Source organism: Lampris incognitus, chromosome 3, assembly GCF_029633865.1.
Source record: "Lampris incognitus isolate fLamInc1 chromosome 3, fLamInc1.hap2, whole genome shotgun sequence".
NCBI lineage: Eukaryota > Metazoa > Chordata > Actinopteri > Lampriformes > Lampridae > Lampris > Lampris incognitus.
Genome location: NC_079213.1, coordinates 13809723 through 13829490, shown reverse-complemented (window position 1 = coordinate 13829490; position 19768 = coordinate 13809723). Strand labels below are relative to the sequence as shown.

The 19768-nt window shown below is 45.4% G+C and overlaps 1 protein-coding gene across 1 annotated transcript in view; it reads left to right on the top strand.

Moving 5' to 3' along the window:
• The window catches only part of wnk1b (WNK lysine deficient protein kinase 1b), a 169345-nt gene that overhangs the window by 131534 nt on the left and 18043 nt on the right, over nucleotides 1-19768 (top strand). The window contains exons 18-28 of the mRNA XM_056275931.1: nucleotides 82-198; nucleotides 444-554; nucleotides 8256-8307; nucleotides 8642-8782; nucleotides 10697-11624; nucleotides 13588-13916; nucleotides 14030-14091; nucleotides 15327-15383; nucleotides 18600-18665; nucleotides 18882-18918; nucleotides 19056-19129. Of these exons, the coding sequence (XP_056131906.1) occupies nucleotides 82-198; nucleotides 444-554; nucleotides 8256-8307; nucleotides 8642-8782; nucleotides 10697-11624; nucleotides 13588-13916; nucleotides 14030-14091; nucleotides 15327-15383; nucleotides 18600-18665; nucleotides 18882-18918; nucleotides 19056-19129 (1974 nt within the window). The remainder of the gene's footprint in view (nucleotides 1-81; nucleotides 199-443; nucleotides 555-8255; nucleotides 8308-8641; nucleotides 8783-10696; nucleotides 11625-13587; nucleotides 13917-14029; nucleotides 14092-15326; nucleotides 15384-18599; nucleotides 18666-18881; nucleotides 18919-19055; nucleotides 19130-19768) is intronic.

Genomic DNA, 19768 nt, shown 5'->3' with positions numbered 1-19768 from the left:
TCTCTCTCCATATGTCTCTGGCTATGGCTTTCTGTCTCTCTCTCTATCTCTCTCTCTTTCTTGCTGCACGTGTGCATGCAGATCTCCAATCTGGGCGATAGGGTAGCGGAGTGTCAGCTGGAGACTCACAACAGGAAGATGGTGACATTCAGGTTTGACCTGGATGGCGACAACCCCGAGGAGATTGCTCATATCATGGTAATATAAACCTTCATATCAAATTAATCTCTACTCTGTTAACTCTTGTATAGCTCTATTCTATCAGTGACATACACACTCCCACTTACCATACGAACACACTGTGTGTGTGTGTGTGTGTGTGTGTGTGTGTCTGTTTGTCTGTTTGTCTGTTTGTCTGTTTGTCTGTCTGTCTGTCTGTCTGTCTGTCTGTCTGTCTGTCTGTCTGTCTGTCTGTCTGTCTGTCTGTCTGTCTGTCTGTCCAGGTCCAGAGTGAGTTTATCCTGGAGAGTGAGAGGGAGTCATTCATCGAGCAGGTCAGAGAGGTGATAGAGAATGCTGATGAGAAGGGCCTGGAGAGAGACACAAACAACCAGGTAAATACAACACAGTATTTTTTGATTAATCATATACACCGATCAGCCAAAACACTACTACTAAAACTACTGACAGGTAAGTGAATATCATTGATAATCTTGTTACAGTGGCCCCTGTCAAGGGGTGCGATATATTGGGCAGCAAGTGAACAGTCAGTTCTTGAAGTTTATGTGTTGAGGCAAGAAAAATGGGCAAGCCTAAGGATCTCGACAACTTTGACAAGGGCCAATTGTAATGTTTAGACGACTGGGTCAGAGCATCTCCAAAATGGCAGGTCTTGTGAGGTGTTCCCAGTATGCAGTGGTCAGTACCTATTAAAAGCTGTCCAAGGAAGGACAACCAGTGAACTGGCGACAGGGTCATGGGCACCCAAGGCTCACTGATACGTATGGGGAGCGATGGCGAGCCCATCTGGTCTGATCCCACAGAAGAGCTACTGTAGCTCAAATTTCTTAAAAAGTTCATGCTGGTACATGATATGATACAGTTGTCAGAACACAGTGCATTGCAGCTTGCTGCGTATAGGGTTACATAGCCTCAGGCTCGTCAGAGTGCCCATGATGATCCCTGTCCACCACTGAAAGCACCTACAATGGGCACGTGAGCGTCAGAACTGGACCATGGAGCAAGGTGGCCTGGTCTGTTAAATCACATTTTCTTTTGCATCATGTGGACGGCCGTGTGGGGAAGAGATGGCCCCGGGATGCACTATGGGTAGAAGGCAAGCTGGCGGAGGCAGTGTGATGCTCTGGGCAATGTTCTGCTGGGAAACCTTGGGTCATTGTGATGAAAACTACAGTGCCCAGCATGCTGTGTACGTAAGAGGAGGGGTACGCAACTATATGTTTTAGCATGGTTCTGTACTGGGGCATTCTGGGGATTGTCCGGGTCGGGGACTGGAAGCAGATGGCTGAATAAAGCACGTTATTAATCGCGACTCCCTTGACATGGTGTCAGAAGATCTTCGAATCCACTCACCTCAATAACGGGGAACGGAGTTGGTCCGGTGAGACGAGGAATGGCAACATTTAATCCCCCCGAGGCATTTGATTTCACGCAACCGGCGGCATGGCCGATTTGGATTCAGAGGTTTTCCCGGTTTCGACTAGCAACCAAGCTAAATGCGGAGGATGGTGAGATCCAAGTCAATTCCTTGATGTACGCAATGGGGAAAGATGCAGAAGCTATTTTTAATTCATTTACGTTCGAAGAGGCTTCTCACGCTAACGATTATGACAGGGTGGTCAGTAAGTTCAACGAGCATTTCGTACCACGGAGGAATGTCCTCCACGAACGTGCATGTTTTCACCAGCGCTCGCAGAGAGCTGGAGAGACTGTCGAGGCCTTGGTGAGGAGGAGTTTATATGAGTTGGCAGAACACTGCGAGTTGGGGGCATTAAAGGAAGTGCACATTCGTGATAGAGTTGTGATTGGAGTTGCTGACCGAGACGTGTCACAGAAGTTGCAGATGGAAGATGAGCTCACGCTAGGAAAAGCAGCGCAAATGGCCCCCCGTCAGTTCGAACTGGTTAAACAGCAAAATGCGGAAGGAATTACAGCTGAACTGAATGCAGTTAGCAAAGCACAGGGCGCCAATGCCAACCGCGACCGCAGTAACGATAGCAACCACTACAATAAGGGCGACGGAAACGCACAGCGGCCAAAAACAGCCTGCCCCCCATGTAATCACGTGCATGGGCAGCAGCAGGAATGCCCTGCACGCAACAGGTGTTGCAGGAAATGCGACAAGCTGGGACATATTGCTGCCGTATGCAAAACCAGAGACGTGAGGGAGGTCGTTTACCAGGATGACGCGTATGAGGGCGAAGCGGGAAGTGAAAGCCGCCCCTACTTCCTCGGTTGCATAGAGGGGATGGATTTTGAGAAAAAGTGGCAAGTGGAGTTACCAATCTGCGGCAAGTTGGTTAATTTTAAAATCGATACAGGGGCGGACATCACTACCATGTCACAGACTACATATAGGTCACTGCCTGAACGGCCACAGCAGATTAAAACATCAGTCGACCTGAGAAGCCCAGGGGGAGCACTGCAGTGTGCGGGGAAATTTGTGGCGTGCACGGAGAGACGGGGGAAGATGCACAAAATTGGGATTTTTGTGATAAAAGGGCCAAATGCCAACAATCTATTGCGTCGCAGAGCTGCATGTGAAATGGGCCTAGTTTTTAGAACAAATCAGGTTAGCGAAGATGTTTTCGGGGACATTGGATTGCTTAATTGTGAACCTGTCATGATTGAGCTTAAGCCCAATATACAGCCTTATGCCCTCAGCACGCCACGCAGGGTCCCTTTCCCTCTCATGCCAAAGGTGAACGACAAGCTGCAACGCATGCAGTCCTTGGGGATCATCACAGAAGTGACCGAGCCCACAGAGTGGTGCGCACCCATGGTGCCCGTAGTCAAAAAGAACGGCAAGATACGGATCTGTGTGGACCTAAAGCGGTTAAACCAGGCTGTTAAGCGCGAGCGGTTTATGCTTCCCACACTGGAGGACATATGCCCAAGTTAGCAGGGGCAGGGGTTTTTACAACGCTAGATGCATTGTCTGGCTTCTGGCAAATTCCGCTAGATCCCAGATGTGTAAAACTAACCACTTTCATTACTCCCAGAGGCCGGTTCTGTTTCCAGCGGCTCCCGTTTGGCATCACATCGGCACCGGAGATCTTCCAGAGGAAAATGTGCATTCTGCTGAGAGACCACAAGGGCACGGTCGTCGTCATGGATGACATACTCGTCTTGGAGGTGGTACTGCAGACAATCAAAACATCGGGGCTGAAGCTCAACTGGGAGAAATGCCGCTTCAGCAGGAGTGAGTTGCAATATTTCGGGCACATCATCAGCAAAGACGGCATCAAACCAGATCCAGGCAAGGTGAAGGTCATCTCAGACATGCAGAGCCCCGAGAATGTCCCTCAGGTGAGACAGTGGCTGGGTATGGTAAATTATCTGGGGAGGTTTCTACCCGAACTGTCATCAGTGCTACACCCGGTGAGTGAGCTGCTGAAGAAAGATGCAGAGTGGCAGTGGGGGGATCCCCAACAGCAAGCCTTCACCATGGTAAAAGCAATGTTGTCTTCCACCTCTGCCCTGGCATACTATGATGTAGCAAGGCCCACCATTGTGAGCGCGGACGCTAGTAGTTACGGGCTGGGGGCAGCACTGTTGCAGGTTCAGGGGGACAAAGTTCAGCCTGTTGCCTTCTGCTCCAGAACTCTCACAGATGCAGAGAAGAGATACTCTCAGTTAGAGAGGGAATGCCTTGCAGGGGTGTGGGCCTGTGAGCGGTTTTCCCGTTATCTGTTAGGCTTAGCTGAGTTTAGCTTACAGACAGACCACAAGCCCCTGGCCCCCCTCATTAATGCATATGATCTGGACAAAGTGCCGCCGAGATGCCAGCGGCTTCTAATTCGTCTAATGCGTTTTAACCCCAGAGCAGTGTATGTTCCGGGTTCACAGCTGGTGGTGGCCGACGCCCTTTCCAGGAACCCACTCCAGGACGGCCGCGGGGCAGACACAGACGGGGATATGCGTGCGCATGTCGAAGCTGTGATCAAAACTAAACCGGTGTCGAGCACGAAGCTGGACATGTTAAAGCAGGCCACGCGTCAGGATGACACAATGCAGAGGGTGATCGGGTACACTAGAGAGGGATGGCCGAGGCACGTGCCCTTTTTATCTGCATGGCTACCACGCTGCGAGGGCATCGCTGTCTGAGGCAGACGGGCTGCTCCTGTACCAAGACAGGATTGTAATTCCCCCCGTGTATCAGGAAGACATCCTACACAGGATTCACGAAGAGCACCAAGGCCTTACAAAGTGTCGTGAAAGAGCCAGGATGTCTGTCTGGTGGCCCAGCATCGGATCGGACATTTACCGGAAAATTACACAGTGCACATTCTGCCAAATCAATAAGCCCTCACAGTACAAAGAGCCCCTACGTACAACACCACTGCCGCCCGGCCCATGGCACAAGATTGGGGCAGACCTTTGCGAGCATGATGGAAAAAACTACCTGGTGGTGGTTGATTATTATTCCAGGGACATTGAGATCGCCCAGCTACGGACCACCTCCAGTCTACAGGTGATTGAGCAGCTGAAAGGTATGTTCGCACGATGGGGCGTCCCTGGGGAACTCATTAGTGACAATGCCACACAGTTTACGTCAGCCGAATTTAGGCAGTTTTGTAGGAACTATGATTTCCGCCACACAACCTGCAGCCCCCACTTCCCCCAGGCAAATGGAGCTGCCGAAAGGGCCGTCGGGACGGCCAAAAGAATTTTGCGGTAGCCTGACCCTCACCTAGCGCTGATGTGCTACCGCGCCACACCAATTGCTGCCACAGGTGCGAGCCCCGCGCAGCTCATGACCGGCCGCCAGATTCGGACCAACATGCCTGTGCTGGAGAGGAAACTCCAGCCACAGCTCTTCGACCACAAGGAGGTGGAGAAGAATGACAGAAGGGCAAAAGAGGCTTATAAGTTTTTCTTCGACAGGAGACACTCTGCACGTGCCCTAACCGAACTGCACTCAAGTGAGAGGGTACGAGTCAAACTAGACGGGCAAAAGGGGTGGAACATGCCCGCAGTCGTGGTGAATCCCTCAGGGGAACCACGCTCCTACACGGTCCGTACGGAAGACGGGGCTGTCTTCAGACGGAACCGCAGGCACCTGCAATCCGTGCCTGCCCCTGCAACTGTTGCAACCCAACCAGCCAGAGACAGCAATGACTTGCAGCAGGAACAACTCAGCCCACCGGTCACCACCTCATCGGGCACTCCCACGGAGCCGGACGTGCCAGCAAGGCAACTCTGCCACTGGAGGTGGCAGAGTTGTAAAACCCCCAAAGCGGTATGATGTTTAGATACTGAGTGAACAATGGGGCAGAATAATCCCCACACTCAGTCGAAGGGCTGGGCAGTGTACCCCACCCTTCAGGTTAATTTTTGAATTTTGAAGTGCATGTCTTCATTGTTAGCTGGTTATGCTGTTAATTAGCAAATTGCTAATATGGTATTGCTGTTGCTATGTTTTATAATCTAGCAATGTTATTGTTTCCATTGGAACATACATGTTCTTTAAAAGGAGAGAGATGTGATGAGAACTACAGTGCCCAGCATGCTGTGTACGTAAGAGGAGGGGCACACAACTATATGTTTTAGCGCGGTTCTGTACTGGGGCATTCTGGGGATTGTCCGGGTCGGGGACTGGAAGCAGATGGCTGAATAAAGCACGTTATTAATCGCGACTCCCTTGCCTGTCGTTTATGCACATGACAGTCATGGCATTCATGTGGCTGTTACTTTGACACATACCACCTACCTAAACATTGTTTTAGACCAGGTACCCTGCTTCATGGCAGCGGTATTCCCTGATGGCAATGGCCTCTTTCAGCAGGATAATGTGCCCTGCCACACTGCATTGTTCAGGAATGCTTTGAGGAACATGACAAAGAGTTCAGGATGTTGCCTTGGCCTCCAAATTCCCCAGATCTCAACCAAATTGAGCATGTGCGGGATGTGCTGGAAAAACATGTCCGATCCATGGAAGCCCCACTGCGCAACTTACAGGACTTAAAGGATCTGTTGATAATGTTTTGGTGCAAGTATGTGTGTGTGTGTGTGTGTGTGTGTGTGTGTGTGTGTGTGTGTATGTATACAGTGCATCCGGAAAGTATTCACACCCCTTCACTTTCCCCACATTTTGTTATGTTACAGCCTTATTCCAAAATGGATTAAATTCCTTTTTTTCCTCATCAATCTACATACAATACCCCATAATGACAAAGCGAAAAAGGTTTTGTAGAAATTTAAAAAACTGAAATATTGCATGTACATAAGTATTTACACCCTTTACTCAGTACTTGGTTGAGGCACCCTTGGCAGCGATTACAGCCTCAAGTCTTCTTGGGTATGAAGCTACAAGCTTGGCACACCTATATTTGGGATATTTCTCCCATTCTTCTCTGCAGATCCTCTCGAGCTCTGTAAGGTTAGATGGGGAGCATCGCTGCACAGCTATTTTCAGGTCTTTCCAGAGATTTTCAATGGGGTTCAAGTCTGGGCTCTGGCTGGGCCACTCAAGGACATGAACAGACTTGTCCCGAAGCCACTCCTTCGTTGTCTTGGCTGTGTGCTTAGGGTCATTGTCGTGTTGAAAGGTAAACCTTCGCCCCAGTCTGAGGTCCTGAGCGCTCTGGAGCAGGTTTTCATCAAGGATCTCTCTGTGCTTTGCTCCATTCATCTTTCCCTTGATCCTGACTTGTCTCCCAGTTCCTGCCGCTGATAAACATCCCCACAGCATGATGCTGCTAGCACCATGCTTCACTGTAGGGATGGTATTAGCAAGGTGATGAGAGGTGCCTGGTTTCCTTCAGACGTGACGTTTGGCATTCAGGCCAAGGAGTTCAATCTTGGTTTCATCAGACCAGAGAATCTTGTTTCTCATGGTCCGAGAGTCCTTTAGGTGCTTTCTGGCAAACTCCAAGCGGGCTGTCATGTGCCTTTTACTGAGCAGAGGCTTCCGTCTGGCCACTCTATCATAAAGGCCTGATTGGTGGAGTGCTGCAGAGATGGTTGTCCTTCTGGAAGATTCTCCCATCTCCACAGAGGAACGCTGGAGCTCTGTCAGAGTGACCATCGGGTTCTTGGTCACCTCCCTGACCAAGGCCCTTCTTCCCCGATTGCTCAATTTGGCTGGGCGGCCAGCTCTAGGAAGAGTCCTGGTAGATCCAAACTTCTTCCATTTACGAATGATGGAGACCACTGTGCTCTTCGGGACCTTCAAAGCTGTAGAAATTTTTTTGTACCCTTCCCCAGATCTGTGCCTCGATACAATCCTGTCTCGGAGGTCCACCGACAATTCCTTTGACTTCATGGCTTGGTTTCTGCTGTGACATGCACTGTCAACAGGGGACCTTATGTAGACAGGTGTGTGCCTTTCCAAATCATGTCCAATCAATTGAATTTACTACAGGTGGACTCCAATCAAGATGTAGAAACATCTCAAGGATGATCATTGGAAACAGGGTGAACCTGAGCTCAATTTTGAGTGTCATAGCAAAGTGTGTGAATACTTGGTATGTACATGCAATATTTCAGTTTTTTATTTTTTATAAATTTGCAAAAATTTCTACAAAACCTTTTTCACTTTGTCATGATGAGGTATTGTGTGTAGATTGATGAGGAAAAAAAGGAATTTAATCCATTTTGGAATAAGGCTGTAACATAACAAAATGTGGGAAAAGTGAAGGGGTGTGAATACTTTCCGGATGCACTGTATGTATATACGTATATACGTATATACGTATATACGTATATATATATATATATATATATATATATATATGTGTGTGTGTGTGTGTGTGTGTGTGTGTGTATATATGTGTGTGTGTATATATGTGTGTGTGTGTATATATATGTGTGTATATATATATATACACACACACACACACACACACATTTAACAGTGTTCCAGGCTTGTTTAACCTTACACACTGGTCAACTGGTACACTTTTAAACCAATTGAATTTTGGATCCATTCATAAAATAATACTAACTTTGATGTAATGTAGGTGCTTGAAATGAACTGTAATAGCAATTCTTTGAGCCATGATTGAACCATTTCAAATCTGCTCTTTCTTTTCCATCTGTCCACATGCTGACATTTTCTCTCTGGTCTACAGATGGCAGGTGTCTTGGAGCAACAGATTCCAACTATATCCACCCCGATGCCAGGTAAATTAAAAAAGAATGCAAATATTCTCAAGAAATACTTAAGTCTAAATCTGACAGGGAATTTCAAGTGTCCCATAGAAATAAATCAAACCCTTTTATTTTTCACATGTTGCCTTTGTAGCCATAGTGTCTGTTTTTGATTGTTTGCAGATGAATAAAATAAAAGACAACAGGGTGCTGCTCTGTTAGACAATTGGCAGATTACTAGCTCTCTCTCCCCCTCTGTCTCTCTCACTCTGTCCTCTCTCCCTCTCTCTCTCTCTCTCTCTCTCCCCTTCTCTCTCTCTTTGTCTGTCTGTCTGTCTCTCTCTCTCTCCCCCCCTCTGTCTCTCAGACATCCCCTCAAGTGCCACAGCACAGGTGGTCCATTCAGCAGGTCGTAAGTTCATTGTCAGCCCAGTACCTGAAGCCAGACTGAAGGACCAATTCTTTACCTCCTTTCCTCCTACTGTCTCCACATCTATGCTTGATACAGGTAAGGATTGTATATGTGCATGTGTGTTTTCTTTACACCCTTACAGCCAAACTAAATCAAGTCCATGTTGGTTTTATTAGGCTTGTTTCAAACAGTCACTGCCTCTCTTTTTTTTTTACCTCCGTGCCCATGGGGAATGACCACAAGTGGCGTTAAAGCAGCTGTTTTGAAAAATTATGTTTTTAGAACAGAGAAAGGGAATTAAAAGTTCCCATTAAATGAATTATGAAAAGAGCCCAAGCACTGTTGATATCTATCTATCATTCAAAAACAGCAATACAGAGCTATCAAACAACTGAAAGTCTGAACAACTGAATGTGAAATAACCAGCTGAAAAAAAAATCAGATCAGACAACAGGAAATGAGCAGTTGCTGCTAGCCAAATGGCTGTAATTTTTTTTGCAGGGTGCCATAGAGTTTGCAAACTTTAACCTTAAGCTTGTAACACACACACACAAATGCACACACATTCTTACATGGTCATGCTCACATACAGTACTCAAATCAGAGAAAGTTGAATCAGTTCATCTGGACACGTTTATTGAGAGACATGCCAAAACACCCTGCGCCAGAAATTGGTCCACCTCAAGGATTGGGTCCCCTGGCGTAAACAGAACAATATAGGGTACACTGTTAAGTGCCAGGAGGATTGCCGTGACTTGTACATCGGGGAACCAAACTGACATTGGCCAAGAGGATGGCACAACACAGAAGAGCTAACATGTCAGGCCAGGACTCTGCAGTCTACACCCATCTACAGGCCACTGGCCACTCTTTCAAGGACGAGGATGTGCACATCCTTGATAGGGAGAAACGCTGGTTTGAACGGGGAGTCAAAGAGACCATCTATTTGAAGAGGGAATGACCATCCTTGAATGGGGGGAGGGGGGAGTGCATCCATAACCATCTTACAATGCTGTGATTGCAACTATTCCCCAATCCTCCATTGTCATTGTAACACTAGTTAATGGTCATGGCAATTTGCATATGAAACCGATCGTTGGTTTCGTTCGTTATGCCACTGTATTGTTTATAAGGGTGGAGATACCTGCAGTCAGTTGACACTGAAGAAGTCACTAAGATGGATGATGAATAATTTCTCCCACTAAATGATGTGTCCAGAAGAACTAATTCAAATTTCTGTGATTTCTTTGCCTGGATTATTGAGCTTGCATAAAGACATACAGTACTCAAACAAACTCATACACACAAGTTGATTAAGCCATAGTGCTTTTATATATACTTTTCCAAATGTTCTGCTCCATTCACAGCAACATTGTGACTCTGATTTAAATGAATATCATTGGGTCATCTGGTATTGAAATGTAAATGTAATTTACTATATCTCCTCTTGTGACTGACATAGAATGGTCAAATAATTGCTTGAAAATATTATCTTGAAACCACAAACATGACAGAATGATTTAATTACATGCATTGCATTCCATGTAAATAATATAGGCTTAAGACTTTATGGAAAATATGGCTTCAATAACAAAGCTTTAAAATCAGAGAATGCCTCTTTCTTGTTATCAGTGGGATTTATGTTCTAGTTTAACAGCAAAGATAGTAAGGAGACAGAAAATTTTCTCTCGTTATTCCTTTTATCTACAAATCACAAGGTCCACAACATATTTTGTGTTAAAAGAATTTGTGGATTTAAAAAAAACAAAAAAAACTGTTAAGGAACATACCAGTTTCCTTTCTGTTTTTCAAGGCTACATAAGTTGAATGGAGCATATAATTGTTAAACTGGCAGATGCTCATTGCTTTGTCTTATTTGGCAAACCCCATCCATCTGGCTTTTCCGATAAGTAAAATAAAAGGTAGCTGGAGATGGATTACCTTTTGGACTAGGACTGACTAACAATGAATACTGCTTTGTACAATTAAATAATGATTTTATGTTTTCAGCTGCTTCAGACTCGGCTCCAGTCCAAACTTCAGTCAAGGGTTTGGGTTTGTCTCAGTCTGCTGGTGCAATCAGCTTACAGCAAGCCTTCTCAGAGCTCCATCAGAACCAGTACGACCCAGGACCCAGCACTGCCCCAGCCTCCATCCACTCCACCCTGCCTCCTCTCCAGCCTCTGATGACCTCTGTCTCTGCTCAGTCCAGTGGTGCTCCTCCTACGGTGGATACCCAGACACAAGAGAAAGCCCTGGATGGCTCTCTACCTGCTCCTTCCTCCGCCTCCTCCACTAGCACCTCCTCTATTCCCTCTGTCTGTCTCACCCCACCTGGGTCCTCCTCTTCTCCTCCTCCCACTGTGAACCAGTCGGTCCTGCCAGCACAGGGACCGACACTGCAAGCCATTCAGGCTGCATCCCATCCCCAGGGACATGCACAGGTCCATCCTCAGGCTTTGAGTCTGGCCCAAGGTGCCCCGTCACAGTCCCAAGCAACAGCATCTACTATCAGCACAGCATCAATACCTTCAATCTCACCACCTTCTAGCTACTCTACCATCCCACCCACCTCCATAGCATCCCCCTCCCCCATACCCACACTCCCCCCTGTATCCACTGCTCCTTCATCCTCATCCACCCCTCTCGTGGGTGATGGCGCCTCTGACCGTCCCTCCATCTCTCCTTGTTCATCTGGTCCTCTTTCTCTTTCTGGCTCAAGCGTCCCCACCACAGCCATCCCAGGTCCCCACCTTACCTCTTCCATCTCCTCCCAGCCCTCTCTTTCCTCCTCTTTGCCCTCCTCATCTTCCATGGTGGGGATCCAGACAGTGACCACTAGTACTCCAGTAGCCCAGCCAACACTGGTCCACTCCCAGCCACAGACAGCAGCTCTGCCTGGGCAGCCCCACGCCCACTGTGGGGAATGTGATGCCAGGTGAGATGGGTCCATGCTTTTGTTAATAATAGGCCAATCCAAAGGAAATTACCTATCTATATGTATGTTGGAAACACGTGTTGCCAATATATTGCTCACTAGACCAATAAAATACTATAACCATTCTAAAAACCAAGTGCTAAACCAAAACTTGGAAACTTCACTTAGTTAGAATAGCTGTCCATGTCGGTCCTGTCAAATGCATAGCATGTTTTCACTGACTGTACAAGTTGGTTTTATAACTTCGCTAGGACACAATAGTTAAGACACAGCACTTAGACTGCTTTTATTTGTCATTGCCTTATATGCATGTCTCATACATACAAGGGAATAAAATTACATTTCACATGGACCTCGGTGCCACATAAAAACAAATAACACAATAAATATTAAAAACCAAAAGTGCATTAAAAATAAGAATTACTTCATAGACCTAAGCATCACAAGCACACCTGACATGGACAATGACTAAGACAGTCAAAAAGTAATTTTATGCAAGGTTTAAGTGTTCGGGCTGTTGAGGAACCTCACAGCCTGAGGAATGAAACTTGCATAATCTGGTGGAGGCAGCAAGGATGCTCCGGTACCTCCTGCCAGAGGGTAGGAGTGTGAAGTGGATGTTGGTCCTTCACGATGCTAAGAGCCTTCTGGGTGCACCGTTTGTCATAGATAGCCTGGATGGATGGGAGAGCAGTTCCTATGATCTTTCCAGCTGTCTTCACTATCTGATGTAGGTATTTGCGGTCGGAGGCCTTGCAGTTCCCATGCCAGACAGTGATACAGATGGTCAGAATGCTCTCTATGGTGCCTCTGTAGAATGTGATGAGGATGGGTGGGGGGAGACTCGCCTTCTTCAGACGCCGCAGGAAGTGAAGATGCTGCTGGGCCTTCTTGGAGAGCACAGTGGCATGTGAGGACCAGGAGAGGTCCTCTGTGATGTGAACTCCCAGGAACTTAACACTACTGATTCTCTCCACATCTGTACCATTGATGGTCAGAGGGGTATGGTGGGTGCTGGTCTTTCTAAAGTCAATAATGGCCTCCTTAGTTTTTCCTATATTTAGGGGGAAGTTGTTATTTTTGCACCTCGCTGCCAGTGTATCCACCTCCTCTCTGTATTATGATTCATCGTTGTTGCTGATGAGACCTAAAACTGTGGTATCATCAGCAAACTTTATAATGAGGTTGGAGGTGGATGACGCTGTGCAGTCATGAGTCAGCAGGGTGACAAGAGTGGACTGAGCGCACAGCCCTGTGGAGCGCCGTTGCTTGGTGTGATGGTCCTGGTGGTGATCTTGCCAATTTGCACTGACTGTGGCCTCCCCTTAAGAAGTCCAGCACCCAGTTGCAGAGGAAGGTGTTAAGGCCCAGCTGGCTCAACTTTTCAGTCAGGTGTTAAAGACAATCTTGTCAGTGAATGTTATCTCCTCACCCTGTCATGGGTCTGAATGATAACAGATTGTAAACAATGCCACACCATGATGACCGCTACCGAGAAAACCATAGCCAAGATATTTCTGTGTCACTGCACAGTACACTGTGCGATGTCTAAGTCCTTTCTTGATTTATCACTTATGCTTGCTGATGGTTGTTGGTACACGCAACAAGTAGTGGCCATTTGAATTAAAATCCAATGCGTTTGCCCCCGCCTCTCTCACTCACTGTGGCAGTAATGATGCATCGCGGCAGTGCTCTGGCTGTGGCCAAATGAACCAGAAACCACTGCACATCTGAAAAATAACATCAAACCAAGTTAAACATGAAACAAACAAAATTGTAGAAACACAAATATATGACAGTCTTACAGCGAGTCTCTTCTGTTTGTCTTTGAAATTATGTCTGTTTAACTTGTTAATGTTGGCCGCAAAAAGCAAAATTCCAGTAGCTTTTCACAGGCACACTAGTGTCAGTGATCTACTGTGTTCCACAAAATAATAACGACTAATGATAATATCATTATCAGGTGTGAGGCATCTGTTGAGTCCCAGGGCAAAGCAGACGACATCCAAACCCTGGATAAGAAGCTGCGTTCTCTGTTCATGGACCTCGGTGGAGGGGTACCCTCAACCCAGGGAGACCTTTCGGCCACTGACCCAGCCACGGGAGCCCCCGTGGCAGGTACCTCATCTTCAATGGGACACTCCACTACCTCCACCACACCCGTCACGACACCCAGCTCCAGTCAAGCAGCCAACCCTCCTCTGCCCCCATCCAGCCTTGTGTTGGGTTCACTTGGAACAGCTCCCCCCACCCAGGGCCCTGGAACACCAAGCTCCACCCCTGCACAGGCTGGTAGGTAGAGGAAAACATGTGTGCATAGTTATGTGCTAGTGTGCGCTTGGGTGGTGTGTCATACACCAAACAATATTGTGGGTGATTTGTAACGGTGAATATGTTTCCCACAGGCATCCCTGCCTCACCTTACAGCCAGACCACTCCATCCAAAACCCCTCTATCCAGAGTACCGGTGAGTGATATTATCTGGCACTAGATAGTAATATGAGTGTCATAGAAAGGACAAGAGGAGGAGTTTTAATTGTTTTAGTGGGGCTTAATAGCCACAGTGCTGATGGGTAGTCTACCAGTTAAAGTTTTTGTTAGTAAGTAGGGATGTGCATGATTAGTCGACTAGTCAGTTAATGGTTGCTACCCTCACTAGTCGGCACCTGAAATACTAGTCGTTTACGAGTCGTAACTTATTCTTGTTATTTTATGAATGTACACATTAAGTTACATATTGACATAGAGCAGGATAAGCAGTTCGGATAATGGATGGATGGATTGACATAATTTTCACTGAAATGTCATGTCTTCCTAATCAATAATATCAGTGCTGTAGTATAATTTGCCCCCCACAAATCCCCACATGGCCCTATCCCACCCCCTCCTCCCCTCATTGGAGAAAAATCATGTTATAATTCCAAGCGATCTAATTGGTTGAGGGCTGTGTGTTGTTTAGTATAGCATCACTGTTGCACAATCACGATCATGCAGTAGCCGCATATATTATAACATTATCTTATCATAATTCATGTTATGAGAGAACCCTGGTAGTTGTGCCATTTTGTTGAAACGAGCCAGCATTCTCTTGATTTCCACAAAAAATGACGCCAACAAAGTGGTCCAAGTATGGAAAGAAATACAACAAAGATTTGAGGAAGGGAAATGAACTTAGACTGGATTTTATTATAAATATGTGGCTGTTACACACACACCCCAAGTGCTCCTGTCCTTTTAATGGTTTCAAATGGCTCTTATAAAATACTCAATATTTTTTTCAGACAACATTTAACCTTATAGATTAAATTGTGTTAAATTTTTACCATTTTCCATTTTGGTTTCTTACTTTTAGACTAGTCGACTAGTCTAAGTTTAAACTGCTGTTTAAACATCAGGGAAATTAGTCATTAGGTACATCCCTAGGATCGATTCATGTTAAGTGACTCATTGATATTTTGACAGTCTTTGTGGTATTAAGAATTAAATAGTTCATGTCTTCAAAATAATTTTCACTAACCTTCCTCACTAACACACTTGGCATGGACGTTTCGCTAACATTTATTTCAGAATAAACAATGTGCATTAATCCCTGTCACTTCCTCTCCTCCTCTCTCTCATTCCTACACCCTGCTCTCTCTCCCTCTCAATCCTTCATCACCCTCCCTCCTTTCTCTCCCCCTTCTCTCACATCTCTGGGTTTAGGCCAGTACTCCTCCTTCAGAACTCCTGCCATCCTTCCCTGGACCCTGTCTAATACAGGTGTTTTTTTTTTCTCTTCCTTGACGTTTTCTCTTTGCACCAGTAGTGTTCTGAACCCATACTCCACCTGCTGCGGTCATAACACTCTATCTGTACTGTGCTGTATCCATACCGAGCCTGCAGACGACCTGCTCTGCACACGATGCAGAATCTGCACACAATGCATGTTTTACCTGCAGAGGAACTACTATGGGTACACCACAGTATCAGCACTCATAGGTTTTCAGTCGGCGTACTGTTAAGCTTTGGGCTTTTTTTGTGTAGCAGAAGATGACGCAGATGAAATCCTGCCAATGCTATTCAAAGTTGGACCACTAGCAAAAATAGAGTACCGCACCAACAGGCGTCATGTGCATCCGCACTAAAACATGATGGGAAAACATGTATTTTATTAAGGTATAACATGGTTCCCTTTTATGGTACAGGGGATTTGATACCAAAGATCAAGAAGGAATTAAAGCTGTATGAATTTTGCAAAATCTGGAAAAACTAGTTTTTGTCAGACCCCCTTTGCTTAGAATAAAGGCAAGACTGGCAGCACAGAGGCTGAGAAGCAGAATAACAGAAAATTATATGTAGAGAGAATAGAAGTAAGATGCGTAGAGAGAAAAGGACAAAGAGTGACATGGAGAAAAATAAGAGAGTGGAAGGTGGAGAAAGCAAATCAGAATAATACTGAGAGGGAGAGAGAGTAGGTGGGGGAAGTGATCACAATAGGATTGCATAGAGAGACAAATAGAAGAGAGATAAATAGAGAGAGTTAGCAGACAGACAGGACTGACAGGGCTTTTGAGGGAAGACGGACCGGACTGCCACTGACGCTGGTGTAAATGTCCAGACAGTTCTGTTGTGGCTGTGAATGCTTGGATCTAAAAATAGCCCCTCCGCTTAACCAGAACAGCGCGCTCAGTGGAAGGAAATGACCTGTAGCTTGCTCATGAAAACCCGAGCTGCCAAATTACCCACAACCGTCCCTGGCCTCTTATGTAACCCACATGGGAGAGAATTGTCCTCTTTGATTAAGGTAATTTAGCTGAAAGTAAAACTCAATTGATTCTGTTTAATTATATTTTAATTGAGGTTAAATCACTCAAGAGAATTTAAGACCTTGAATGCCCTCTATGCAATCTTACTGGTGGTTTCATTCACTGCTAATTAAAGTGCTGATGATCTGTAGATTTTGAAGGGTTGCTGTATGTATGATCTAATTATGACTGCGTGTATATTATTTTAATCAGTTACAAGGAATGCATTTTATAAATGATTGATATCAATACCTGATTTATATATGTATATTTGCAACTATATATTTTGATGTCTCTGTGAATTGTCATTTGTATATACAGTTAAGGTCAAAATTATTAGCCCCCAAGGAACTATGGAGCATTTCCCTAAAATTCTGCCCAATGTTTGTATCATTCATAAAACTTTACATAATAAAACATTCATCAATGTTAAGGCCCCTATTTGGTACATTTTGGAACATAAAATAAATCTTCAGGTTTGCTTTATACCAAATCTATTGAAAATTGAGACGGTCAAAATTATTAGCCCATGTGATTTTTATGCTTTCAAAACACACCTGACCAATCAATCAGCTTTCAAACCACACCTGAGCAATCGATCAGCTTTCAAACCACACCTGAGCAATCACTCGACATTGAACTTTACTTCAGGGACTCCAATGAACAGGGCTAGTGGCACTTGATCACTTGATTGAGAGGGACTACTCTTAAATTCTCGGTAAGAAGTAATTTCATCATGCCAAAAAGTAAAGAAATCAGTCTGGAACTCAGAAAGAAGATAGTGGATGCTCATCTTAAGAGGGAAGGCTATACTGCCATTTCCAAGCATTTCACAATGATGCAACATACCGAACAGCTGTACGTTGCATCATTGCAAAGCACAAGGAGACAAATCCTGTTAGAAACAAACCTGGGCATGGTCGAAAGTGCAAGATTTCAAAAACTTTGGAGAGGAAAATAATCAGAGATGTCAGCAACAATCCCCGCATCTCTGCCAAGATGATTGTTGCTGAACTGGCCTCTTCTGGACTGGATGTTTCAAGGAAGACTGTTGTGAGGACTCCTCATCGTGGTGGGCTTCGAGGTCATCGTCCAAGAAAAACTCCATTGCTCACACAGCGGCACATCAGAGCCAGACTGAAGTTTGCCCGTGAACATCTGAAACATTGGCATGAGTTTTGGAAGGCTGTCCTTTGGTCTGATGAGGCTAAACTTGAGCTGTTTGGGCACATGGATGTTGCTTTTGTTTGGTGAAGGAAGGGAGAGGCCTTCAACCCTAAAAACACAGTTAAACATGGTGGTGAGAGCATAATGCTGTGGGGCTGTCTTGCTGCTTCAGGCACAGGGAACCTTGTTCGGGTGCAAGGGATCATGAAGAAAGAAGATTATGTTGACAGTTTGAAGGATAATGTAAAGAAATCTGCTGCCAGTCTAGCTTTAGGTCACTGCTGGGTCTTCCAGCAAGACAATGACCTGAAGCATACATCCAAGTTGGTCCAAAACTTTTTGAAGGACACCAAAATCAAGGTCCTGGAGTGGCCCTCTCAGAGCCCAGATCTCAATCCTATTGAGAATCTGTGGCGGGAGCTCAAGGTTAATGTCCATGCTGGAAAACCACGGAATTTGGATGAGCTAGAACAGTTTGCCATGGAAGAATGGGCTAAGATCCCTCAAGAGATGTGCCAACCTAATAAGGAACTACCATAAGAGGTTGTGAGTCAGAAAGGTTACACTGTTGACTATTTTTTGTCAGAGGGCTAATAATTTTGGCCCTGTCATTTTTGTTTTATTTTTTTGTTTCAATTCAGCGCATCAGTAAAATATCTTAATCAAGCTTGATGGAGATTTTGTCTTTGATCTTTTGGATGCAATTAAACTATAAACACTTTTGGTTATGGCCGTTTCCATGGAAAACTTCAGGGTTTTGTTTGATTTCATAAAAGGGGCTAATAATTTTGACCTTAACTGTATGTGCACGTATGAAGGCTCAGTATGTGTATGTGTGGCTGCTCAAATGCACGCTCCCTCTTTGTATTGTGTGTGTGTGTGTGTGTGTGTGTGTGTGTGTGTGTGTGTGCGTGTGTGTGCGTGCGTGCGTGCGCGCGCGCGCGTGCGTGTGTGTGTGTGCGCACGGGCATTTTTGTTTTCTTTGTGAAGTTGTGTTTGTCTTTGACTCTTATTTTTTCCTCAGTCTCAGCAGCCTCTAGAGGACTTGGATGCCCAGCTGAGGAGGGCCCTTAGCCCAGAGACTGTCCCCGTCAGCACACACACACAGGTGAACACACACAGTTTGAAACTACAGAAGAAGCAGAGGGGATGTGTTGTGATTGCGGTGTGTGCAGGTCTGTGTGTCCGAATGTAGATGAAAGACAGAGAATGAGACCCATGCTTTTTGCATGGTAGTTTTTCAGAGATTTACTGTGTGTTATTGTGACTTATGGTAACTTGTTCCCTCATTCCGTTTTACCCTCAGGCCTCTCTCACCGGCATGCCCTCAGGAGGACAACCAAGTATGAATATACTCTCTATCTGTATACCTGTATGTGTGTATGTCTCTCTCAACTATCTACCTGTACTATCCCTATATCAAAACTGTTTGTCTGTCTGTACCATCTTTCCATCTAAGATATCTTCTTTGGTTTTCCAGTTTCCTTCTCTCTGGAGGAGGAGTCGGTGACCTCTCAGCACCCTCCAGGTGGAATCAAGTTGGGGAGATTCCAGGTAAAATTTAAGCCCTATTTGTAAGGGACTTGCATTATATGGAGATGTCCAGTAATTGTAATTATTGCGGAGGTCGTTGATAATTTTTATCCTGTATGAATCTGTCATGTCAGTAATTTGTCAAGTAAAAATTCCAGCGCAAATTGCATACTGTAATTTTATCAAGACAGAGTTCCCCTGATAATATTAATCCCATGAGAAATGAACTCCCTCTAAATTTGGCTGTAATTTGGCTTTTGCCATGTTAGTTCTGTCAGTTTTCTCCCAGTTTGAAATGTATGTAGTAGGCCAAGTGAGTTGATGCAAGAAGGTTTTGAAAATCTTTTCAGTGCAAGGTTCACATCATACTGCTGAACCTCAGCATTCAACTACATTTAACCGAATTTCAGACTTGGCTTTTATCCTTTGCAAATGTGCTGGAAAAAAAAGCACGGGTCAGGGGGTAATTCATCAATTACCCACTTAATAATGATAATACATTTTATTCCGAGGTCTTTTACTGGGTATTTATTTTATTTTACTGGGAAATTAAACTGGTTCGGGCACGTTTGCTGAACGGAAAGGGCACTTGCAAAGGACATCCTGCAAGGCCTGGTAAAAGAGACTAGGAAGAGAGGGAGACCGAGAAAAACCTGGGTA